This window comes from Theropithecus gelada, chromosome 14, assembly GCF_003255815.1.
Source record: "Theropithecus gelada isolate Dixy chromosome 14, Tgel_1.0, whole genome shotgun sequence".
Taxonomy (NCBI): Eukaryota; Metazoa; Chordata; class Mammalia; order Primates; family Cercopithecidae; genus Theropithecus; species Theropithecus gelada.
Window position 1 is genome coordinate 68,962,000 of NC_037682.1, and position 27,726 is coordinate 68,989,725.

Sequence of the window (27,726 nt, forward strand, 5' to 3'; positions counted from 1 at the left end):
CTTTAAAGAACCTAGCTCTAAATAGTCACATTCTAAACTACAGGGGGTTAGGACTTTAACATATGAATTTCAGAGGAGACACACTATATCCTCTATTCTTTATTTTTATCATAATTTTCATTATCATAAATGGACCTATAATACACTCTATTACTAATTTTCTTTATCATGAATGGGTATTGGATTTTGTCAAACGCTTTTTCAGTATCAATTGATTTTATCACACTGTTTTATTCTGTAGCCTGTTAATAAGGTGGATTATGTTAATTGATTTGGGAATATTGATCCAGCCTTGTATCCTGGGATAAACCTTACTTAGTTATACTATGTAATTCTTTTTATATATTCTGAATTCTTCACTTGTTAATATTTTGTTAAGGATTTTTGTATCTGTATTCATGAAGGATATTGGTTTGTAGTTTTTACTTTTTGTCCTGTCTTTTGCTGGTTTTGGCATCAGGATACTAAACATTTCATTAAATGAATTGAGAAATGTTGCTCCCTTCTATTTTCTGGAATAAATTGTGTAGAATTAGTGTTAATTCTTCTTTCAATGTTTGGTAGAATTCTCTAGTGAAACTATCTGGGCCTAGAGATCTGTTTTTTGGGGCATTTTTAAATTACACATTTTAAAAATAAAGGAAATTCTGACACCTGTTACAACAGGGATGCACCTATAAGACACTAGGCTAAGCGAAATAAGTCAGTCACAAGAGGACAGATACTACATGAGTCCACTTATACGAGGTTCCTAGAGTAATCAACTTCATAGAGACACAAATAAAATGGTGGTCGGGGCCTGGTGGGGAGTAGGATAAGGGGGATCCCTGGGGAAGGCATTGGAGAGTTATTGTTTTGTGGGTACCAAATGCAGTTTGGGAAGATGGAAAAAGTTCTGGAGACAGACAGTGGTAAGGGTGGCACAACAATGTGAATGTACTTAATGCTACAGACCTATATACTTTATTTATTTATTTATTTTTTATTATTATTATACTTTAAGTTCTAGGGTACACGTGCATAACGTGCAGGTTTGTTACATATGTATACTTGTGCCATGTTGCTGTGCTGCACCCATCAACTCGTCAGCACCCATCAACTCGTCATTTACATCAGGTATAACTCCCAATGCAATCCCTCCCCCCTCCCCCCTCCCCATGATAGGCCCCAGTGTGTGATGTTCCCCTTCCCGAGTCCAAGTGATCTCATTGTTCAGTTCCCACCTATGAGTGAGAACATGCGGTGTTTGGTTTTCTGTTCTTGTGATAGTTTGCTAAGAATGATGGTTTCCAGCTGCATCCATGTCCCTACAAAGGACACAAACTCATCCTTTTTTATGGCTGCATAATATTCCATGGTGTATATGTGCCACATTTTCTTAATCCAGTCTGTCACTGATGGACATTTGGGTCGATTCCAAGTCTTTGCTATTGTGAATAGTGCCACAATAAACATACGTGTGCATGTGTCTTTATAGCAGCATGATTTATAATCCTTTGGCTATATACCCAGTAATGGGATGGCTGGGTCATATGGTACATCTAGTTCTAGATCCTTGAGGAATCGCCATACTGTTTTCCATAATGGTTGAACTAGTTTACAATCCCACCAACAGTGTAAAAGTGTTCCTATTTCTCCACATCCTCTCCAGCACCTGTTGTTTCCTGACTTTTTAATGATCGCCATTCTAACTGGTGTGAGATGGTATCTCATTGTGGTTTTGATTTGCATTTCTCTGATGGCCAGTGATGATGAGCAGTTTTTCATGTGTCTGTTGGCTGTATGAATGTCTTCTTTTGAGAAATGTCTGTTCATATCCTTTGCCCACTTTTTGATGGGGTTGTTTGTTTTTTTCTTGTAAATTTGTCTGAGTTCTTTGTAGGTTCTGGATATTAGCCCTTTGTCAGATGAGTAGATTGCAAAAATTTTCTCCCATTCTGTAGGTTGCCTGTTCACTCTGATGGTAGTTTCTTTTGCTGTGCAGAAGCTCTTTAGTTTAATGAGATCCCATTTGTCAGTTTTGGCTTTTGTTGCCGTTGCTTTTGGTGTTTTAGACATGAAGTCTTTGCCCATGCCTATGTCCTGAATGGTACTACCTGGCTTTTCCTCTAGGGTTTTTATGGTATTAGGTCTAACATTTAAGTCTCTAATCCATCTTGAATTAATTTTCGTATAAGGAGTAAGGAAAGGATCCAGTTTCAGCTTTCTACTTATGGCTAGCCAATTTTCCCAGCACCATTTATTAAATAGGGAATCCTTTCCCCATTTCTTGTTTCTCTCAGGTTTGTCAAAGATCCGATGGCTGTAGATGTGTGGTATTATTTCTGAGGACTCTGTTCTGTTCCATTGGTCTATATCTCTGTTTTGGTACCAGTACCATGCTGTTTTGGTTACTGTAGCCTTGTAGTATAGTTTGAAGTCAGGTAGCATGATGCCTCCAGCTTTGTTCTTTTGACTTAGGATTGTCTTGGAGATGCGGGCTCTTTTTTGGTTCCATATGAACTTTAAAGCAGTTTTTTCCAATTCTGTGAAGAAACTCATTGGTAGGTTGATGGGGATGGCATTGAATCTATAAATAACCTTGGGCAGTATGGCCATTTTCAAACTTTTTAACTCTTTTAAAGTATATAGGTCTCAATATCGTGAGACCTATATACTTTAAAAGAGTTAAAAAGTTAAACTTTACGAATACTTTAACATAATAAAATTTTTACATTAAACATATGCAGAAAAATAAAATTACAGGTTCAGCCTCTTTAATAGTCATGCAGTTATTCACTTTTTTCTTTTTTCTTCCACTCTTGTTGAAGACATGCAGCTATTCAAATGATTGGTTTTATGTTGGGTGAATTGTTTGTTTCTTGAGTCATTGGTTCATTTCATCTAAGTCATTAAAATTTATGTGTGTAGAATTGGTTATAATATTCCCTTGTTTTCCTCTTGATGTTGAGAGGGCTTGTAGTGATAATCTGTTTCATTCCTAATATTGGTAATGTGTTAGGCTTCTCTCTCTCTTTTTTGGTCAGCCTTGCTAGAAGTGTCTCAAAGTTTATTGATCTTTTTAAAAACCAGACTTTTGTTTGATTGATTTTCTCCATTTTTCATTTTTCAGTTTCATTGATTTCTGTTCTTTATGTTTTCTTTGTTTTGCTTACTGTGGGTTTATTTTTATTTCTTTTTCAAGGTTCTTGAGATGGAAGCTTAGATTTTTATTTCAGACCTTCCTATTTCTTAATGAGCATTTAGTGCTATAAATTTTCCTCTCAGCAGGACAATGCTAAAGCATTGCTTTAGCAGTGTTCCACAGCTTTTTGTATGTTGTATTTCATTTTTATTCAGTTCAATGTATTTTTTAAAATTTCTCTTGAGACTTCCTCTTTGACCCATGGATTATTTAGGCTATGTTGTTTCACATTCAAGTGTTTGGAGATTTTCCTGTTGTCATTCTTGATTTCTTGTTTGATTTCATTGTGGTCAGAGAACACACTCCACATGATTTCATTTTTCTTAAATTTATTGAGGTTTGTATTATGGATCAGGTTATACCAAGGATATTTACACCAAGGATATCTTGGCATATGTTCCATATTTGTTTGAAAAGAATATGTATTCTGCTATTGTTTCATAAAATCTTCTACATATGTCAATTAGATCCTGTTGGTTGATGGTTGTGTCAGTGTTCCCCATGACTACCCTCAGGTCTGATGATTCACTAGGATTCACAGAACTCAGAAAGCTATTACACTCGTGGTTAAGGTTTGTTACCTAAAGGTCAAACTGATAGAGCATGGCCCAAGACCCCAGGCAAATAAAAATAGGTGTTTCCTATAAAGCACGTTAGTTGCATAAACTATCTGGCATGGCCCAAAGTGTCAAATATACAAAGACACTCTTATTGGGCAGGATTTTCTAAGGTCTCAGAAGTTATCTCCCAGAAGCCAGTCAAGAGCCAGTCCTTTCTTTGAAATGTGCAGTGTTTGTGCTCCAAGCCCAACGAGTTAGCTATTTAATGCTCAATGGTGTTTTTTAGTTCTTCTATATCATTGTTGATTCTCTAGTTGTTCTATCAGTTGATGACAGAAAAATATTGAAGTCTCCAAACATGATTTTGGATTTGACTATTTCTCCTTCATCAGTTTTTGCTTCACACATTTTGCAGGTCTATTGTTTGATGCACAGACATTTAGAATTGCTATATCTTCTTGGTGGATTGGCTTTTTTGTCATTACGTAATGTTCCTCTGTGACTCTGGTAATTTTCTTTGCGCTGAAGTCTAATTTATCTGTTTAATATATCCATATTAGCATAGCATTCTTTTGATTAATGTTTGTGTGGCATATCTTTTTTCATCCTTTTAGTTTCAACCTGATCATATTGTTATATTTGAAATGCATTTCCTTTAGACATTATATAGTTGAATTAGTTGAGTCATGTTTTTAATCCACTCTTCCAATTTCTTTTAATTGGTGTATTTAGATCATTTATATTAATGTAATTATTAATATATTAGAACTTAACTGCCATTTTATTTTTTTTCTATTTGTTCTCTCTGGTTTTTTGCTTTTGTATGCTTTTTCCTGCCTATGAGTTACTTAAACTTTTTCTTTATAATTCCATGTTAGTGTGTCTATAGTGCTTATGTTTCTCTTTGTATTGCTTTTTTAGTGGCTGCTCTCAGTGTTACTTTATATATACATACCCTATCAGAGTCTAATGTTAATCAGCATTTTACCAGTTCCAGTGAAGTACAGAAAACTTACCTCCCTTTCATGTGTCTGTATTCATTTCCTAGCGCCACCATGAAAAAGTACCACATAGGTGGCTTTAAAGAACTCAAATTTATCGTATCACAGTTCTAGAGGCTAGAAGTCCCAGATGAAAATGTCTCAGGGCCATGCTCCCTCTGAGACCAGTTGGGAAACTTCTCTTCCTAGCTTCTAGTAGTTTGATAGCAAGCTTTGGCATTCCTTGACTTATAGCTGCATCACTCCAGTCTTTGCCTTTGTCACATGGCATTCTTCCCATGTCTCTGTGTCTTCAGATAGCTATCTTCTTATAAGGACACCAGTCATATTGGAGTAGGGCCCACCCTACTCTAATATAAACCCATCTTAAATAATTATATCTGCAAGGATTTTATTTCCAAATTAGGTAACATTCTAAAGTACTAGAGTTATGACGTCAACATACCTTTTTTAGAGGTGAAAAATTCAACTCATAAGAATGCCTTTAGCCTGACCCACTTAAAATATAATTGGTATATAATATATATATGTATATTACATATATATGTATATTACATATATATGTATATTACATATATATATATATATATATTTTTTTTTTTTTTTTGAGCCAGAGTTTCACTCTTGTTGCCCAGGCTGGAGTGCAGTGGCGCGATCTTGGCTCACTGCAACCTCCACCTCCCGAGTTCAAGCAATTCTCCTGCCTCAGCCTCCCAAGTAGCTGGGATTACAGCGCCTGCCATCATGCCTGGCTAATTTTTATATTTTTAGTAGAGACAAGGTTTCACCATGTTGGCCAGGCTGGTCTCAAATTCCTGAGGTGAGCCACCGCGCCCGGCTGTCTTTAATATTTTGTCTCCATGCATTTAGGACCATATCAGACAGTGTTATGATTTTTGCCTTAATCATAATACATAGTTTAGAAAACTCGAGAAGGAAAATGTGTTGTGTCCTCCCACATTTATATTCATTTCCATTGCTCTTTCTTCCTTCCTGATGTTCCATGATCCCTTTTTTCATCATTTCCTTTCTGTTTAGAGAACTTCCTTTAGCCATTTTTTAGGGTAGGTCTCCTGGAAATATAGTCTCTTAGGTTTCCTTCACCTAAGAATATCTTGATATTTATTTTGTTCCTAAAAGATGTATTTACTATATATAAAATTCTAGGTTGACAATTATTTTCTTTCAGAACTTGAAAAATGTCATGCCACTTCCTCTGCCCTTCATATTTTTTTAATGTAAAATTCTTTATCATTTGAACTGTTTTCCCCCATAGGTAAGATGTTGTTTGTCTCTCACTACTTCAAGATTTTCCTGTGTCTTTAGTTTCCAGAAGTTTGGCTATAGTTTGTCTTAATGTGAATTTCTTTGGGTTTAACATGTTTGAGCAGGGCTCATGCCTGTAATCCCAGGTACTTAGGAGGTTGAGGTGGGAGGATTGCCACTGCTTTGTCTGAGAGGGGAAATATTGCTTTATTATTTCTCACCATCTTGTTTCCACTGACACCCGAGTGGTGTGGCTATGGTATTTCTGGTCAGTCGTGAAAATTCTGACTCTCCAGTAGGTCTCTGACACTACCCCAGCAGGGAGGGAAAACAGTGTCTCATCATTGCCACAGGAAGATAGATATCCAAGCTCCTCACATGGTCTCTAAGGGAATGAGGAACTAATTACTGTGGGTGGCGATGAGAGTCCCAACCCCTCACTACTTGGCCTTCTTAACCTGGCATGAGGTTGAAGCACCTTCTAATACCCTGAGGAGGATGGAAGTCTAGGCTCCCCATTCAGCCTTTGTGGCATGAGTGGGGAATCTATTGCATGGCAGGGTGACTATAATGTATTATATATTTCAAAATAGCTGAGACAGCAAATTTCAAATTTCTCACCACAAAAAAATAAGTGATGGGTGTGTTAATTAGCTTGATTTAATAATTCCACATTGTATACATATGTCAAAACATCACATTGCACTCCACAAATGTATATAATTATGCTTTATCAATTTAAAATAATATTAATTTTTTAAAAAGAAAACACATGGAACTCACCACTGTATCATTTCTCAGGTCCCAAAGTCCCTAGTTAATCTGCTTTTTCTCAGCACCTTTCAGGGTCTTCTTATGTCTGTCTTATATACAATGCCCAGCATTTTTAGTTTTACTTAGTGGAATGAATATGAAAAAGTATATCCACTTCATCTTCCCAGGAGCCCAAGTCCCAGTTTATTCTGTTTTTAATTTAGGTCCCTTAGGCAAATATAAAGAAGCATAAAATACAGTCCTTGACTTAAATCAAGTCTGATAGACAGGGTACCAATACTTTTAGAAATACAAATGACAGACCTTTAAAAAGCACTTAACAGTGGCAATCCTATGAAATAAAAGCAACTTTCTTCCATCTGTCTTGCACAGCTTCTTTCCTGTATGTCCATTTGTTGATCATTTCATTTAGCACTGGTCATTGTTTCCTTATCTGTCTGCTCAACTAGACTGTGAGCTTCTTAAAGTCTTAGTTATCTTGGTAATCCCTGGATCCCAGGATAGTGCTTATCCATAAATGTTTTTTAAAATCAAACTGAAACTCTTAAAACTTTTGTTACTTTTAATTTGTCTGATGAAACATCTGAAAATTCCTCCTGTAACAAAACACCTAGAAATTCTAGATATAATATAACAAACATCCGTTAAATGCCCAGATGAGTTCAAAAGAACATAAAATTCCAGGCTGGACGTGATGACTAATGCCTATAATTCCAGCACTTAGGGAGGCCAAGGCAGGAAGATGACTTGAGCCCAGGAGTTTGATACCAGGCTGGGCAATAATAGGGAGACCTAGGCCGGGCGCGGTGGCTCAAGCCTGTAATCCCAGCACTTTGGGAGGCCGAGACGGGCGGATCACAAGGTCAGGAGATCGAGACCATCCTGGCTAACCCGGTGAAACCCCGTCTCTACTAAAAAATACAAAAAACTAGCCGGGCGAGGTGGCGGGCGCCTGTAGTCCCAGCTACTCTGGAGGCTGAGGCAGGAGAATGGCGTGAACCCGGGAGGCGGAGCTTGCAGTGAGCTGAGATCCCGCCACTGCACTCCAGCCTGGGCGACAGAGCGAGACTCCGTCTCAAAAAAAAAAAAAAAAAAAAAAAAAAATAGGGAGACCTAGTCTATACAAAAAGAAATTTAAAAATTAGTCAGGTGTGGTGATGCATGCCTATAGTCCTAGCTATTTGGGAGGCTGAGATGGGAGAATCACTTGAGCCCAGGACATTGAGGCTGCACTGAGCCATGATTGTACCACTGCACGCCAGCCTGAGCAACAGAGAAAGACTCTGTCTCAAGATAATAACAATCCAAAGCATTTGTATTAGGCCATTACTGCATTGCTATAAAGAAATACTAGAGACTAGGTAACTTATAAAGAAAAGAAGTTTAACTGGCTGACAGTTCCTTAGGCTTTACAGAAAGCATGTTGTGGCATCTGCTTGGCTTCTGGGGAGGCTTCAGGAAGCTTACAATCATGGCAGAAGGCAAAGGGGAGCAGACATGCCACATGGCAAAAGCAGGAACAAGAGAGAGTAGCGGAGGTGCCGTACACTTTAAACAATCTTATCTCTTGAGAACTCACTCACTACCACAAGAACAGAACTAAGCCATGAGATAGCGCCCCCATGACTCAAACACCTCCCACCAGGCCCCCACTTGGAACACTGGGAATTACATCTCAACATGAGGTCTGGAGGGGGCATCAGATCCAAAGAAGGAGCTGCAAACTACAGTGACAAATGAGTACTTAGATCATGGTCAACTGGCCAGGCACAGTGGCTCACACATGTAATCCTAATACTTTGGGAGACTACAGTGGGAGGACTGCTTGAGCCCAGGCATTCAAGACCAGCCTGGCAAAGAAGTAAGAACCCACTTCTACAAAAAAAAATTAATAAATTAGGTAGGTGTGGTGGCACCTACCTTTAGTCCCAGCTACTCAGCAGGCTGAGGCAGGAGGATTGATTGAGCCCAGGGAGTCAAGGCTGCAGTGAGTCATTATCACACCACTGCACTCCAGCCTGGGCAACAGAGTGAGACCCTGTCGCAAAAAAGAGAGAGAGAACGAGATTGTGGTAAACTTCAAGGCATTTGAAGATGCCACAAAACCAGAGCCTTAGGTTTGAATAGACACAAAACAGAAGGCAGTTTTTGGTATGTTTCAGACTGGCAATTGGAACTATTTATTTCCTCATCACCATACACACACATATACAAATAAAGCCAGGACCATTAAAGAGGTATATTGTCAGTGAAGGGCTGGGCTAGAAAAAATTTGCTCTCTAACAGAAAGAATTGACAAGGCAACTTGTCTTTCAGCCTCAGTTTTAGGTAGGAAAAATGACTCCTCCCCTAAGAATTTGTAAAGAAATGTATTCTTAATGGAGGCCCCTCTGGATTTCTGTAGATGGAGATCAAACGTGTACATAATAATTCTAAAACCATGGGAAGGAATAAGCCACCATAAACAAAAGTCAGGAAAAACAAATAACCTCCCTCAAATCAGATGCTGAAATACAAAGTAACAATTTAGAAAATATTTAATAAAATAAAAGAGAAATCGAAAATGAGACCAAGGCACAGGAGATTATCAAAAATGAAAATCAAGATATGAAAGAGAATCAAAGAACTTCTGACCTTAAAAATAAAATCGGCCAGGCGCGGTGGCTCACGCCTTTAATCCCAACACTTTGGGAGGCCAAGGCAGGCAGATCACTTGAGGTCAGGAGTTCGAGACCAGCCTGGCCAACATGGTGAAACCCCATCTGTACTAAAATTGCAAATATTAGCCAGGCGTGGTGGTGGGTGCCTGTAATCCCAGCTACTTGGGAGGCTGAGGCAGGAGAATCACTTGAGCCCAGGAGGTGGAGGTTGCAGTAAGCCAAGATCGCGCCACTGCACTCTAGCCTGGGCAATAGAATAAGACTCCATCTCAAAAAAAGAAAAAAGAAAAGAAAAATAAAATAAAATCATCTAAATAAAAAAATGGATAAGTAGAAAATATACTAACACAGCTGAAGTTAGAATTAGTGAACTGGAAGATAACCTAAAGAAATAAGCCCGATAACATCACAGAGAAATGACATTTAATTGCATTTCCAAAATGAGAGAATAGCAAAAATGGGGAAAGAAGAGGTATTCAAAGAGATAACAGATGAGAATTCTCTAGAACTGACAAAGGACATGACTCCTTGGCTTCAAAAACAAGAAATTCCAAGCAAGACAAATAAATGAAAATCTTTCTCAGGTGTGGCAGATGTGATAGATTAGCATGGTTCCAGCCTCCTTCTAGTGTGCCTTCCAGTACTACAGATGCTAAAAGGTTAAAAGCTTTATTTCCCATATTTCCTTTGCAGGTAAGATTCCAAGTAACACTCAGGTTCTGCCAATCACATGTATTAACATGAGGCTTGAATTCAGAACCAGTTAAGTGAGGGAAGAGAAGTGGCAGTATGTAAAGAAGTGGTAGTATCCATTTACTGGTGTGGATCTAGGGTATGCATCATGACTGGTGCAAACAGGTCTGATGGCAGGTTCCTGATCTGTGAATTATACTAAGGTAGTTTGATGCTGGGTGCAGAAGTTGGTCCAGAGGCTTCCCAATTCTCTAGCTTCCTAATTGTGACAAAGAAAAAAGTTCCTTTGGCAAGATTTTTCTGTGGTAGTGTTCATCAGTCATTCCTGAAAAGCCTATGACTTGCTCATTCAGCATTTCTGTTGAAATTCAAAGTATTAAATTCTTTTCGGCTTACCATCTAGTTGTTACTAGTCTCTACAATTGAATCTTCATTGATACCTGTAGAAAAAGCATACTGAAGATGCTGAAATCCAAAGACAAAGATCTTAAAAGCATTCAAATATAAAAAAAAAAAAAAAAACCACATATTACCAACAAAGGAATAACTGTTGGTCTGCAGACTTACCAACAGCAATCATGGAAGCCAAAACACATATGGACTGTTATCTTTAAAGTACTGAGAGAAATTAACCATCAGCTTAGAATTCTATACTCAAATATCTTTCAAGAACAAGGGTAAGATAAAGACAATTTGAAACAAACAAAAATGGAGAGATTTTGCCAATACACCTCACTAAAATATTCTTTAAGAGATATTCTTGAGGCAGAAGAGCTGAGATGCAAGAAAGAACAATAAAGGAGAAAAAATGATAAACCAGTGGGAATATTTGAACAAAATATTGTGACTGCTTAAAATAATGTGTCATTTGAAAAAATAAAAATATACAAAGTGGAACAAATGGACAAAATAACATGTATAATGGAAGAGGATAATCGAAGTTACATAGTTTCTACGTCAAGAAACTTGTTATTTGGGAAGAGAATACATTCAGTGATTAGTTTTCATGTTTACATACGCATTTTTGTTAACCACTAAAAATGGTAATTGACTTTACAATATCTTTCAGAAACATGGAGGAGTAAATAAGATTCTAAAAACTGGATCCAAAAGGAAGTTAGACTAGAACTTTTAATAATCAACAAAAAGTTAAGGCATCATTTAAAACAAATGCATTCACTAGATTAGTAATAAGATTCAATTTACCAGAAAGAAATGGCAAATTCTAAACTTTTATGGAAATTTTTAAGCAAAAATTGACAGAATTTACAAAGATAAATAGACAATGCTCCATCATGCTGAAATACTTTAACACACTAACTCAGACAAAAAAATATATATAAATATGGATATAGATAAAATTTGAGTAACACAATAAGAAAATGATCTTATACTCTTAATATTTAAAATATGTAAACCTTTCTCAAGCATGCATAGAATAATTATTAATTCTACTCGATACTAGCTTTAGAGCAAGGTTCGACAAACTTTAAAGCAGTAGTCCCCAACCATTTTGGCATCAGGGACCAGTTTCATTATAGACAATTCTTCCACGGATTGGGGTGGAAGGATGGTTTCGGCATGATTCAAGAGCATTATATTTATTGTGTACTTTATTTCTGTTATTATTACATTGTAATATGTAATGAAATAATTCTACAATTCAACATAATGTAGAATCAGTGGGAGTCCTGAGCTTGTTTTCCTGCAACTAGACGGTCCCATCTGAGGGTGATGGGAGATAGTGACAGATCATCAGGCATTAGATTCTCATAAGGAATGCACAACCTAGATCCCTTGCATGTGCAGTTCATGATAAGGTTCATGCTCCTATGAGAATCTAATGTCACCATTGATCTGACAGGAGGCAGAGCGCAGGCAATAATGCTCATTCCCCCCATTCACCTTTCTGTGCAGCCTGGTTCTTAACAGGCCACAGACCAATATTGGTCCATGGCCCGGGGGTTGGGGACCCCTGCTTTAAAGAACTGATATCATTGGCCAGACACGGTGGCTCACCCCTATATATAATCCCAGCACTTTGGGAGGCTGAGGATCACTTGAGGTCAGGAGTTTGAGACCAGCCTGGCCAACATGGTGAAACCCCATCTCTACTAAAAATACAAAAATTAGCCAGGCATGGTGGTGGGTGCCTGTAATCCCAGCTACTCAGGAGGCTGAGGCAGGAGAATCACTTGAACCTGGGAGGCAGAGGTTATAGTGAGCTGAGATCGCACCACTGCACTCCAACCTGGGCAGCAGAACAAGACTCAGTCTCAAAAAAAACAAAAAAAACAAAAAAAACTGGTATCATGCACAGGTGTTCTCTGACTACAGTGTAATTAATTTAAGCAAAACAAACAATTAGTCAAAATGTGGTTTTGGAAACCTAAAACCACATGTCTAAATACTCATGAGTAAAAAAAGAAATCATAATGGAAGTTTTAAAATACTTAGAATGGAATCATAATGAAAATTCTACAAATCTAAGTAGGATATAGGTAAAATGGTTTTTTGAGGGAAATGTATAACATTAGATGTCTACCTTAGAAATAGGCTGAAAAATAATGAGCTAAGCCTTCAATTTCAAGAATTAGAAAACAAAGCTCGCTTTGGCAGCACATATACTAAAATTGGAACAATACAGAGATTAGCATCACCCCTTTAAAAAAAATGTTTTTTAAGAATTAGAAAACAGATCAATAGAGTATACCTGAAGATAAATGAAGAATGGAAATAAAGGGCAGAAATTAATGAAAGATAAAACAGAAACACAATACTGAAGATCACTAGGTATCTAATTTTGCTCCCTTCTGAAACTCCACTAAAACTACAACAAAGGAATTTACTTGAAAGAAATAAGCCCGCAAGGAGGAGACTCAATGAAATGTTAGAAGCTGGAACATAGATAGACTACTACTAACTGCCTTAACAGGCCCAAGAAAGACAAATTCTGAGCCAGGAACCTTCAGTTTACATCACAGAATTTTCTCAAGTATTGGGCATTAGCAGTAACAGGAGGTTTGGAAAAGGAGATAGAAGAGAGATCTAAAATGAGAATTGGTTAAAAGCAGATCCCCTCATCCATTTCATAGCAATGAGTAATTACAGAAGTCTGAAGATTTATTCTCTGGAAAGGGTAAACAATGTGTCTACACTAAATTTTGCCAGGCACAATTGAGCATATGAATAGCATACTGAAATCAGGGAAACTGGGTGAGGTTATACTTTCTGAATGCTGACTGCAAAGAACTCTAGGCAAAAAAAATGAGAGTCTTCTTTTAGGGAATATGGTCGACCTAAAAGACCTAAAAATACTGATATTGGGGGTTCCCTCAACAACTGTCCCAGCAAAATAGCCCTACAGTGACGGTTACTAGTCCAAAGACCTCAACCACATGCTTAGGGCTTTTATGATCACCTTTTTAGTCTCCCTTTTTAGATTATTAAAAATGAGATGACAGTGTCACACATGATGAATGAATCCAATATGAAAGATGGAGGCCAAAACAAATAATAAGGGAAGGAGGAACCAACTTATGCAGAAGTAATAAAGCTTCAAAAACAATAAATATTCATTAATATTCCTAGCAATATACCATGCCTATGAATCAAAAATAGGATGGTATTTTTTTAAATGAACATTCAGAGAATTTTAAAAATCTTAAAAATTAAAAATATGAGCCAAGTGTAATCCCAACACTTTGGGAGGCCAAGGTGGGAGGATCATTTGAGGCCAGGAGTTTCAGACCAGCAGGCAACATTGTGAGACCCTGTCTCTACCAGAAATAATAATAATAATAACTAGTTTGGCATGGTGGCACGCTCTTGAGGTCCTAATTACTCGAGAGGCTGAGGTGGGAGGATTACTTGAGCCCTGGAGTTTGATGTTACAGTGAGCTATGATCGCACTACTGCACTCTAGCCTGGGCAACAAAGCAAGACTTTCTAATTTAAAAAAAAAAAAAAAAAAAAATATATATATAATGAAAAGCTGAAGTGTTTAAAAGATACAGTTAAAGAAGACACTCTGAGTATAGGACAAAAAAAAGAGAAAGAAATGGCAGATAGAATAGATTCAATAGAAATATTACTGAATAATGTTGAGCCAGAATAGAAGAACCAACATCAAAAAGGAGACAGAGGCAGAGAACAGAGAAAATGGAAGAGAAGCAATTACCAAAATAATTCAAGAAAACATTATATAATTGATAGGCATGAGTTATTAGACTGAAAGAGCTCACTGGATACCCAGCACAATGGATAGAAATATACCTATGGCAGTTTCAGAGTTCCAGAACAAGGAAGGATTCCAGAAAGTATGTAAGTTGAGAGGCAGGAATATATACAAAGGATCAGGAATCAAAATGGCTTTGGGCTTGCCAAAGCAACATTGGAACTAGGAGACCAATGCCTTCAAATTTCTAAAGGAAAATTATTTCTAAGCTAGAATTCTACAGGCAGCCAAACTATCAGTAAAATAGAGAAAAATATATTTTCATACATTCCAAGATCTCAAAAAAACTTACATCCCATTAAATACTGCTCAAGAACCTACTGAAAGATGTGCTTCACCAAAATGAGAGTACTACAAAAAGGAGGAGTGCATGGGATACAAGACAGGAGATCCAAGGAAAGAGGGAGGTGAAGGCAGTTCCTAAGGTGCAGGTGATGGAAAGGGATTTCTCAGATGACAGGTGTATGCTAGACAGGCAGGCAGTCCAGAATAAAGCAGTGTGATAGAGAAAGATAGAGAGAGACATATATTGAGTGCCTTCTGTATTCTACACTCTTGCACCTGACACTATATGGGTAGTAAGTCCCCTTAGCCTTTCATGGACCATGTACTGATGTTCTTGCTCTCCCCTTCCCGCCCTGCTACCTGGATAACCAAAGACATTCATTTTACCCCACAGAAGAGTTTTGCTTTGAATTTCCCCTGAGAGCTGAAGATTGGCCATGGTAAGTAAGTTTAGAAGCAGAAAACAGAGAGCACCCTACCCCCACTGATCATATTCCTGTCATATTTCAGTACCTGGCCCACACTGCCAGAAGTCTTCACTGTGTTGAGGCTTATGTTTCTTAGGACTCATTCTTGCCCTCCCCAAATGGGGGCTATGATAAACTCTGAAAAATTGAAGCCAGACTGTGACTCTTTTAAGCTCATCTTCTCTTGAGAACCTTCATCAAACAGTGGTAATAATGCCTTTTCCATACATTGCCAGGTTTGTGCTTTCCTGATCGTTTTTAAACTAATTACCTTTTACATTCACTTATATGCCAATACACAGTTAAGTAAAACAAAATTGAAAAATGTATTATTGCCATTCACCATATTTAAAAAATAAAGGACAAAGGCAGACCAGTCTTTAGAAAATTAAAATTAAAAATTAAAAGGAAAATTACATACCAAGATTTAGACTAAAGCATTCTGTAAAATTCAACACCTATTTATGTTCAAAAACAAAACAAAACCCTTTACAAACTAGTAATAGAAGGGAACTTTCTTAACCTATAATTCTATAGCATATAAAACACCTAGTCATGACACGTATTTTTTTAATCCCTTTAAAAATCAAGAATAAAACTAGGATATATATTATAATTACTTCTATTCAACATTATACTGGTGGAAATCCTACCCAACATTTTACTTGCAAATGACATGATCATGTATAGAAAATATCACAGGACATGTACAAAAAAAGCTGTTAGAGGGCCGGGCGCAGTGGCTCACGCCTGTAATCCCAGCACTTTAGGAGGCTGAGGTGGGCGGATCACGAGGTCAAGAGATCGAGACCATCCTGGCCAACATGGTGAAACCCCGTCTCTACTAAAACTACAAAAATTAGCTGGGCGTGGTGGCACACGCCTGTAGTCCCAGATACTTGGGAGGCTGAGGCAGGAGAATCGCCTGAACCTGGGAGGTGGAGGTTGTAGTGAGCCAAGATTGAGCCACTGCACTCCAGCCTGGTGACAGAGCAAGACTCCATCTCAAAAAAAAAAAAAAAAAAAAGCTGTTAGAAGCAATAAGTGAAATTTAGCAGAGGCACAAGATTCTAGTCAGTGATTCAAAATCATATTTCTCTGTTCTAGCAGTGAACTATTAACAAAATTTTGTAAAGTATAATTTACAATAACATCAAAATACATTAAATGTTTAAGGATTAAATTTAACAAAATATGCAAGAGCTGTACATTGAAAACTACACAGTACAGTTTTTTTTGTTGTTGTTGTTGAGAGAAATTGAAGAGCTAGACAAATAGTCAGATATACCATTTAATGGATCAGAAAAATTAATATTGTTAAGATGCCAGTTCTCCAATCCTGATTTGTACGTTCTGCAGGCTTTTTGGTAAAAATGCAGAAACTGATTCTGACATTAACATGGGTATGCAAAAGATTGTGAATAGCCAAAACAGTTTTTGAAAAGGAACAAAGTTAGAGGACTTGCATGACTTGACTTACTCTGTGCTGCTACTAAGACAATGTTGTATTGGTGGTAATAATGAAATATAAATCAATAGAACATCCAAAAATAGACCCACACACCCATACTGACCTGATTTTCAAAAATACGTCAAGGTAATTCAGTGGAGAAAAGATAATCTGTTCAGGCCGGGCGCGGTGGCTCAAGCCTGTAATCCTAGCACTTTGGGAGGCCGAGACGGGCGGATCACGAAGTCAGGAGATCGAGACCATCCTGGCTAACACGGTGAAACCCCGTCTCTACTAAAAAATACAAAAAACTAGCCGGGCGAGGTGGCTGGCGCCTGTAGTCCCAGCTACTCGGGAGGCTGAGGCAGGAGAATGGCGGGAACCCGGGAGGCGGAGCTTGCAGTGAGCTGAGATCCGGCCACTGCACTCCAGTCTGGGCGACAGAGCGAGACTCCGTCTCAAAAAAACAAACAAACAAACAAACAAAAAAAAGATAATCTGTTCAACAAATTTTGCTGGGACAAATGATTATACTTAGGACAAAGAAAATGAACTTCAACCTCACACCAATATAAAAATTTAATACAAGTGAATTCTATTTCCAAATGTAAATTATATCTCTAAATGTAAAAACTAAGATTATAGAACTTCTAAAAGAAAATATAGGAGGTATTTTTGGTTCGGCAAAGATTTATTAATAAAAAGCACAAACTATAGACAAAAAATTGACAAACTGAACTTCATCAAAATTTCAAACTTTTGTTCTTCAGAATATAGTATTCAGAAAATAAAAGGCAAGCCACAGACTTGGAGAAACTACTTGCAAAATATACATCCAACAAAGGACCTACATGTAAAATAAAGAAAGAATTCTTACAACTGAATAATAAGAAGGCAAACAACAATGTATCAAAGAAGATGTATGGATAGTAAATAACTACATGAAAGATGTTCAAAAACATTAGTCATTAGGGAAATGCAAATTAAAACCACAATGAGATACCACTACACACCTACTAAAACAGCTAAAGTGAAAAAGACTGACTTCAAACCAAGTGCTCATGAAGATGTGGAACATCTGGAACACTTATACATGCCTGGTGGGAATGTAAAATGGTACAGCCACTTAGGAAAACAGTGTAGCAGTTATCTTGAAAAATTAAATATTCACCTGCCATACAATCCAGCCATTCTTCTCCTAACTATTTACCCAAGAAAAATGAAAACATATGTCTATATAAAGTGTTATTTGTGAATGTTCATAGCTGCTTTATTTGTAATAGTCAAAAACTGGAAACCCGCATTTGGACAGAGAAACAAATGGTGCTGTGACCATACAATGGAGTACCTACTCAGCAGTAAAAGGAAATGAAGTATTGAAAACATAATAACATAGATGAATCTCAAAGAATTATGTCAGATGAAAGAAGCTATACAATCAGGGGTATATATGGTATGATTCCATTTATATAGCATTCTAAAAATCGCATTGGGAGGCCGAGACGGGCGGATCACGAGGTCAGGAAATCGAGACCATCCTGGCTAACACGGTGAAACCCGTCTCTACTAAAAAAATACAAAAAACTAGCCAGGCGAAGTGGCGGGCGCCCGTAGTCCCAGCTACTTGGGAGGCTGAGGCGGGAGAATGGCATAAACCCGGGAGGCGGAGCTTGCAGTGAGCTGAGATCCGGCCACTGCACTCCAGCCCTGGCAACAGAGCAAGACTCCGTCTCAAAAAAAAAAAAAAAAAATGCAAATTGAACTTTTGGAGGTGGTGGATATCTTGATTGTGGTGGTGGTTTCATGGGTATATACAGATGTACTGATCAGAGAGACACTTTAAATATATTTAATAGTTTTAATGTAAGTCAGTTATACCTCACTGAAGCTATAAAACATAGGTAAGCTGATACTATTTTCAGTACCTCACCAAGCTTCAATTTCCTCATCAGTGAAGTAAAACTAATACCCACCTCACAGGGATTATTTGAACATTTTGTGTATGGTATGTGTGTGCATGCACACCCGTCCACAATACCCCCATATCACTCTCTCCTTATCAGGCCTTATTTTTCTTCAAAGCAATTATAATTATGTATTTGATTGTTTACCTCCCCCAGCTATACTGTAAATTCTTTGAGAACAAAAACTTTACCTATTGATCATTACCTTCCCAAATGCTTAGAACAATGTCTGGTACACAGCACTCCATATATATTATTAAGTGATTTAATGAGTGAATATGTGTGTGTGTGTGTATGTGTGTGTAACTACATTGCCTTACATGGAGTATATGACTCAACCTACATTGATAGCTAATCCACTATCCCCCTGCCTCTTCCATGGGACCAAAAAAGTTATCAGGTACTTTCAGATTACCTTCCCAATACATTTATTAAAGTCTTCGTGGCTTATTTCTCGGCACCTTTTAATGGCTACATATAGTAGGCAAATTATTAGAAAATTTGATAGGTCTGCTTTTACTATCAACAAAAACTTTTCCTTCTAATGAATGTGATGTCTTCTTGCCAGGCAAGGTAGCACATGTCTATATTCCCAGCTGTTTGGGAGACTGAGATGGGAGGATCCCCTTGAGCGCAGGAATTTGAGGCTGGAATGTACAATGATCACACCTGTGAATAGCCACTGCACTCCAGCCTGGGCAACATAGTGAGATCCCAGCCCTTATAAAAAAGGAAGAAAGTGATGGCTTCAATTTCTGATCATGACATGACTTGAGAAAATTTTATTTTGCTTTTCTTTTTTCCCCCCACAGGGTTTATCCATGGCTTAGAGGACTGGGTTATACATCATTGGGTATATTTTTATTGGGATTTTTATTTTGGAATATAGATAACATATTTTGTGATTCACTGAGGTAAGATATATTTTCATTTCTTCAGAAATATTTTTGGAAAGATTTTATTAAGTAGAGAATTTTATAAACATATAGAAATAATAGTGCCCTGAAATGAATTTTTACTATTGTTGACATTTAAAAGATATGTACAGTATAATAAAGTTAGATTATTGGAATGCCTGTTTAAATTACCTAAAATTTTGGACCTGAGACTTTTTCATAACCTCTGTAGGGTTTAGGTTTTGTGTGTGTGGGCATCACAGAACTATATAGTTAATCAAATGTTGACTATTCCTTTGAAACCTGCCTGATCTGCTTCAGTGCATAAAGAAGACTGATTTGTAATAAGCATATGAAAAATATGTATATAAATATACACTTTCATATGCTTAATGTTATTTTCTAAAAAAGCAAGTGTTTTTTTACCATCTTTTCAGCAATCATATATTGCCAGGAGTTTGAATCTTAGACTTAGGTGTCTCTGGATTCTAGTCTCTCATTAAGACACTCTCTTTCTGGCCTCTTTTCCATGAAATGAGCATGCTGAATAGGTTAAACAGGTGGGTAATTCCAACTCCAAATCCTGTGAACTAACAATTTTGCATAAACAGAACAGAGGAAGGTACTAAACAGTACTACAGGAAGGCAATCAACAAAATTCAGACTGTGAGAAATCTACAGAATGAATGACCTGGTCTCTTCAACAGATAAATTGCAGAGGCACAGCCAGGCACGGTGGCTCATGCCTGTAATCTCAGTACTTTGGGAGGCTGAGGGGGTGGATCACTTGAGGTCAGGAGTTCAAGACCAGCCTGGCCAACATGGTGAAACCCTGTCTCTACTAAAAATATAAAAATTAGCTGGGCTTGGTGACGTGTGCCTGTGATCCCAGCTACTTGGGAGGCTGAGGCAGGAGACTCCAGCTTGGGCGACAGAGCGAGACTCCATCTCAAAAAAAAAAAAAAAAAATTGCAAAGGCAGGAAAAAAGAGAGAGGAGGAACATATAGATTAAGAGACTTAGATATATCAACCAGATACAATGTGTTGGCCTTTTTTGGATTCTGATTCAAACAAACCAACTATTTAAAAAAATAAAGTATGAGAAATTTGGAACTTCGATGATCAGTAACTGAAACTTTTATGATATTAAGGGAGTATTATTATTTTTAGGTGTGAAAATGTGGTTGTGTTTTAGGGAGGTTTTCATATTTGAGAAATACATACTAAAATATTTAGAAATAAAATGATATAGTATCTGGGATTTGCTTCAAAAAGATATAAGAGAGAAAAGTGTCTAAGGGTTTAGATGACACGAATTGACCATAAATTATCATTGTTGAATACTGTTCCTCAGAATGTACTTTGGATAACAATGTGGCAGACTACAGGAAGCTTAAGGCAATTAAATAACTGCTGTTTTGAGAATGATATTTCAAAATGCTCTAAGACTATCAGCGTTAGTTGCTAAATATTTTAAAAATTTAACATGGTGATTTTCTCCCTCTCTCCACACAGGAACTTTCGAAAGAAGGTACCACCTATCATAGGTATTACCACACAATTTCATGCATGGTGGCATATTTTAACTGGCCTTGGTTCCTATCTTCACATCCTTTTCAGGTAGGAAGTAGAGACTTTTTTAGCCTTGTACTAGAGTTTGTTTTTTTTTCTTTATTGTTTAAATAGGATGATGTAAATACTTTTTAAACACTAGAAAATTCACAAACATGAAAATTAAATAGTATACTCTTGGACAAACATTGGATCAAAGAAGAAATCAAAAAATTAGAAAATACCTTGAGACAAATGAAAACAAAAATACAACATACCAAAACTTATGGGATGCAGCGAAAGCAGTACTAAGAGAAGTTTATAGAAATTAATGCCACATTTAAAAGGAAGAGAGATCTCAATGAAACTTTACACCTCAAAGAACTAGGAAAAGAAGAACAAATTAAGCCCAAATTTGGCAGAAGGAAAGAAATAACATGGAGCAGAAATAAACAAAATAGAAAAATTTAAAAAAATCTATGAAACTAAGAGTTGGGGTACTGAAAGATCACCAGAATTGACAAATCTTAGCTAGACTAACAAAAAAAAAGAGACAGAAGACTCAAATAAATAAAATCAGAAATAAAAGAGACATTACAGTGCTGCCACAGAGATAAGAAGAATCACACAATTATATGCCAACAAATTGGATGACTTAGAAGAAATGGACAATATCCTAGAAACGTAGAACCTACCAAGACTGAGTTGTGAAGAAATAGAACAGACCTCTAACTAGGTCAAAACATTCATAAAAGTAAGCAAGCAAGACACAAACAAATGAAAAGACATCCTGTGTTCATGGATTAAAAGACAAAGTTGTTAAAATGTTCATACTACCCAAAGCCATCTACAGATCCAATGCAATCTCATTTAGAATTCCAAAGACATTTTTTACAGAAATAGAAAAAATAATTCTAACATTCATATGGAACCACAAAAGGCCACAGGTAGCCAGATCAATCTTGAAAAAGAGCAGACATGAAACATCACACTTCTTGATTTCAAAATAAACAAAACATGCATAACTTTTTTGTTGTTGTACTTTTCAGGTATTGTATTTTTTACAAGTTGAAAGTTTGTGGCAGCCCTGCATTAAGCAAGTTTATAGGTGACATTTTTCCGGCAGCATGTGCTCACTTCATGTTTCTGTCTTATTTCTGTAATACTGACAATATTTCAAATTTTATTATTATTATTATATCTGTTATGGTGATCTGTGATCAGTGATCTTTTTTTTTTTTTTTTTTTTGGAGACAGAGTCTCCCCCAAGCTAGAGTGCAGTGGCACGATGTTGGCTCACTGCAACCTCTGTCTCCTGGGTTCAAGTGATTCTCCTGCCTCAGCCTCCCAAGTAGCTGGGATTACAGGCATGCGCTACCACGCCTGGCTAATTTTTGCGCTTTTAGTAGAGATAGGCTTTCACCATGTTGGTCAGGCTGGTCTCAAACTCCTGACCTCAAGTGATAATCCCACCTTGGCCTCCCAAAATGCTGGGATTACAAGTGTGAGCCACTGTGCCTGGCCTGTGATTAGTGATCTTTGATATTACTATTGTAATTGTTTTGAGGCACCACAAACCATGCACATATAAGACAGTGAACTTAATAAATGTTGTATGTTTCGACTGCTCCACCAATTGACCACTCCCCAGTCTCTTTCCTTCTCCAGTCTCCCTATTCCCTAAGAGAAAACAAAGTTTAAAATAGGCCAATTAATAACCCTACAGTGGCCTCTAAGTGTTCAAGTGAAAGGAAGAGTTACACATCTCTCACTTTAAATCAAAAGCTAGAAATGATTAAGCTTAGTGAGGAACGTATGTTGAAAGCTGAGATAGGCCAAAAGGTAGGCATCTTGTGCCAAAGAGTTACCCAAGTTGTGAAGGCAAAGGAAAAGTTTTTGAAGGAAATTAAAAGTGCTACTCCAGAGAACACATGAATAATGAGAAAGTGACACAGCCTTATTTCTGATGTGTAGAAATTTCTAGTAGTCTGGATAAGATCAGACCAACCACAACACTGCCTTAAGCCAAGGCCTACTCCAGATCAAGGCCCCAACTCACTTCAATTCTGTGAAGGCTGAGAGAAGTAAGGAAGCTGCAGAAGAAAAGTTTGAAGCTAGCAGAGATTGGTTCATGAGGCTTAAGGAAAGAAGCCATCTCCGTAACATAAAAGTGCAAGGTGAAGCTGCAGCAAGTTATCCAGAAGATCTAGCTAAGATTATTGATGAAAGTGGTTACACTAAACAACAGACTTTTAATGTAGATGAAACAGCCTTCTATTGGAAGAAGATACTATCTAGGATTTTCATAACTAGAGAGGAGAAATCAATGCCTGGCTTCAAAGCTTCAAAGGACATATGTTGTGACTCTCTTGTTTGGAGCTAATGTAGCTGATGACCTTAAGTTGAAGTCAGTGCTCATTTTCTATTTTGAAAGTCCTATGGCCCTTAAGAATTATGCTAAATGTACTCTGCTTGTGCTGTATAAAATGGAACATCAAAGCCTAGATTACAGCACATCCATTTACAGCATGGTTTACTGAGTATTTTGAGTAGGTGCTCAAAAAAAACCGGTTGCTGAACAAATGAAGCATATACTCATGTCTTTTTTTTTTCTTGCTTTGTACATGCAGAAGCACTATGGTTAAGTTTGTCAGTACACCAGTTTGTATGAATTTAAAATGAATCTGAAAAGCTTTCCCCTTCCCACTTTTCTTTCAGTTTGTATACAAGAACACTTTACCTGAGATATAGGCCAAAAGTGAAGGTAAGTCCACTTCTTAGGTCCTGTGTGTGTGTTGGGGGTTTGGTACTGGGAGTATAGGATGGAGGTGGAAGAAGAAAGGGGAGTTTGCAAAGGTAGTGGAACAAACACAGGCTTTGGAACCAAAGGCATTGAATCTTTCATTTACTACTGCATGTTCTTGGACAAATCTCTTTAAGCCTTAGTTTCTTCAACAATAAAATTGAGCTGCTAATAACTACATTGCAGAGTTGTTTTAAAGATCAGAGATAATTTATATGCCCAGCTCCATGTTTGACAGTCAAAGCTTAATAAATTTAAATAAACTCAATAAAAATACTCTCTGATATCTGGTCAAGACTAGAAGGAATAAACTGTGAAACTGTGCTTAGGCTACTAATACCAGGACAATCACTAGCAAACCTATGTATAGTCACAGCCCCATGGATTCTTTCTCATAGTTTTTTAAGGAATAACATGGAACAATTTTGTCTTTTCTCATTTTGTCCTAATTTGTCCCCAAACAGTTTATCTTTGGAATCTGGCCAGTGATCCTGTTTGAGCCTCTCAGGAAGCATTGATGAATCATTCCACCAAGAAAACAAGCACCTACCACAGACCTGGCAGAATAAATAAGGAAATCCTTAAAGATCTACAAGTTCAAATATGTCATGACCATCATAGCAGAGGAGTGACTTTCTGACTAATGCTGCCACCCACTCCACAAACAGAATAAGAAGTGAGGCCTGCTGGGTGTTTAGCTCATGGCATTATCTCATTTGTCCCCTCCTCCTTTCATGCTCCAGTTTATAAAGAAACAGAGATGATGTGTGTGTATGCTTCAAATGCAGAAACAATTGGGCTTTTCTTTAACAGGTTAACAGTTTGTGCTGGTTATAAGAAATTAATCTTTTTTTTCTTTTTGCCAAGGGTTGCATGTGAATTATACTTTTCTTAATATTTGATTAAATAATGCAAACAGTCAGCTAAGGGCCAACAAAATGCCATATCCAGATAGTTAGCTGTGAGCCAGCACTCAGCTTTGTCATATTTGATTAATATTGTATTAATCTCATGGATGGTTCTCAAAGGTAAGAAAAAAAGAGAGAGAGAGAAGAGAGAGTGAGCTAGCTGTGGGATTCTGTGTAGTTCTTCACCGTCTGTTCCAGGGCTAGTCAGAGGATCATAAGCAAGCTCAGACCTGCCCCCGGTTCAATACTTAACCACATCCCAGGATTTATGGTGTCTGCCTATGGCCACAGCCAACCAGAATGAGTGGGTCATCTTATAACCTTTCTGAAGCTCCATGAGGACATGTATAGAATGTTGTGCCTTCAGCCAGCTCTGCTCTGATCTTTGCAGATCTTTAAGTTGTCACCGTTTCTATGGCTAGACAAATAGGACTGGTGGTCTAGACTACCCATAGTTCATCCTCCTCACATAACTTAGTTGAAGTTGTCAGGGAATGTCATTACACTCCGATTTTTTAAATTATGCAGTATTTTCCAGTTCTCAAAGAGAGGTCATGGTTGTGCCCAGGGAAGTGTGTTGCGTTAACTAAAGCTAAAATGATCAGAATCCTATTTACATAAAGCATATTAAAATATCTGCTCCTTAATTTTCTGAAGGAAATAGATGTAAGTTTCTGTTACTTGAAACCTACAGAACCCACAAAAATTAGGGTGATAAGAAATGACAGTGAAATCTCATCGTAAGGCAGCTAGTTCTAATTTGCATTTGAATATATAACAAATTGCATCACTTTTCACAAACATAACACCTGCCTGCAGTAAAAATCTGATTTGACCCCTCTGCTCATGTATCATCATATCTGTAGCTCTGCATCATTTAGCATTTTTATGACTTTTTTTGCTTTTTATAAATTATTGTAAAATCCAGATTGTTTTTACCACATGATGACATGACTCAAGATTAAATCCTAAGCTAGTTTCAAAAGGAAAATCTTTTCTCCTTATGCAAAGATGGTAAAACACTTTTTGTCATTTTTTCCAGTATTCAGTAAGTAGCCTTTGTACAAATTTAAAACTAAAAACTATTCTGTTGTTTTTCTTCACCTACTAGCCTTAGTTTTTAACCAAGTATCCAAAGATGTCAAGTTGACATCCTTCCCTTAGCATGCCCAACAAACCATTAGACCATTAGACTGATTCTTCCACCTGCTTTTATGATCTCCAGGAAGAAAAACACTTGCCAAAACATGAAGAGAACTTTTGTTCTGCCTTAAGGGGGTATAAAACTAAACCATTTGAAGGCACAGCCCATAAGACTGTACTTGATTTTGCCCCGAGATTCTGACTTCTGGCTACATTTCACCTGCAGTTACCTGGGCTATCAGCCATCATACATTTTTAAATTCATTTGTTTTCCACCATTATATTTTTATACTTTTCAGTTAGATATACTTCTACGTAAAGAATACATATACAGTGTAGGATAAAGGCATGTCCTACATGGCAATGCTGTTAAACATGGTAAGACTGAGGTTCTGCAGAATTAAAGTCAGATTAAGGGTACAGAGAGCACACCTTGATACTGAAGCCATTTAGAGCAATTTGTTTAATGAGTGGTTTAGCCATCACCACCAGTGGCCACCTGTTCAATAAAATTGCCCAGCACCATAGTGGAGAGTCATCTACACCCCGAGGTGACCTGTAAGACTGGCCAATTCGTTGAACACCCTTGTTTCTATTGGGAGAATGGAAAGCAGAAAGGGAAGCCAGGCTCTTTAATGTTCCAAATCAGCTGTGCCTCACACAAGGCTCTCTTTTCAACAACTAAGTAACACACTCAAGACTTTGTGTCTGTGCAGCATTTTATGGAAATCACTGGTGACTTATAGGATATTACTAAATTATCTTTATTTCAATAGCTTTATTTTTTCCTATTCGGATTCTAGGTATACATTACAGGGTTGGATTCCTCACTACCCCCTCCCACTGTCATTTGTTTTATTGGAAAACTTCATGTTAACTAGAGTGTACAAAAAGTCTGTTTCCTGCTGAGCCAATAATGATTTGTTTGCATATCACCTAATGTGAACAGTGCTTATCTGTGAACCCTACAGCAAATTATATTTTAGAAAATACTTTGTGAGGCTGGGCATGGTGGCTCATGCCTGTAATCCCAGCACTGTGGGAGGCCAAGGCTGGCAGATCACTTGAGGTCAGGAGTTCGAGACCACCCTGGCCAACACAGTGAAACCCCGTCTCTACTAAAAATACAAAAATTAGCCGGGCGTAGTGGCACATGCCTGTGGTCCCAGCTACTCGGGAGGCTGAGGCAGGAGAATTCCTTGAACCCAGGAGGCGGAGGGTACAGTAAGCTGAGATCACACCACTGCACTCCAGTCTGGGTGACAGAGCGAGACTCCGTCTCAAAAAAAAAAAAGAAAAGAGAAAAGAAAATACTTTATGAGGATGTAAAAGAAGCAATTTGCTTCCACATCTGAATATCCTTCTTGTGCCTCCATTTTCACTCTGAAAAACTGAAAGCAATTTGACTTTGATTTTTGTTTTTTTAAAGAACAGCTAGGTGAAACCAAACAGAGGGTAAGCTGATTGGTCACTCTGCCTGCCCACTATCTACTCCCCACCGTGGTGTTTCAAGAAACATCCCCACCACCTGAAGTGATCTTTTTAATCCTTGTGATAGGAAATGCATTGATAATTAACAGGAAAAAAATTTGTTTTTAAATAATCTACAAATGAGAACCCAAATAGTAGTATTTAGTTTGACAGAAGTAAATCATATGGTTTAAATATAATGCAAAATTTCAGGACAGTTAATTTGGGCTTCCCTTACTCTAAGAAGGTTTTTCTTATAATAAGGATAAGACGTGTGGTTTAAAGAAAATTAAGAGACAAAAACTTCAGGTACATAATGCATGAAAATCTTTAAATGCCTGCAAAAATTAAGTTCTGTTATAATACCAGCCAGTTCTGAATTAGCCAATGCCCTAAAAGCATCTAACAATTTA

At 37.4% G+C, this 27,726-nt stretch overlaps 1 protein-coding gene across 4 annotated transcripts in view; it reads left to right on the forward strand.

Annotated features, from left to right (window-relative positions):
* The window catches only part of ACER3 (alkaline ceramidase 3), a 163,999-nt gene extending 138,225 nt beyond the window's left edge, over positions 1-25,774 (forward strand). For all 4 annotated transcript variants that reach the window (XM_025357607.1, XM_025357608.1, XM_025357609.1 and 1 more), the window contains 4 exons: positions 19,354-19,455; positions 20,954-21,058; positions 23,708-23,753; positions 24,257-25,774. In XM_025357607.1, the coding sequence (XP_025213392.1) occupies positions 19,354-19,455; positions 20,954-21,058; positions 23,708-23,753; positions 24,257-24,310 (307 nt within the window). In that variant the 3' untranslated portion in view covers positions 24,311-25,774. The remainder of the gene's footprint in view (positions 1-19,353; positions 19,456-20,953; positions 21,059-23,707; positions 23,754-24,256) is intronic.
* The last annotated feature ends 1,952 nt before the right edge of the window (positions 25,775-27,726 follow it).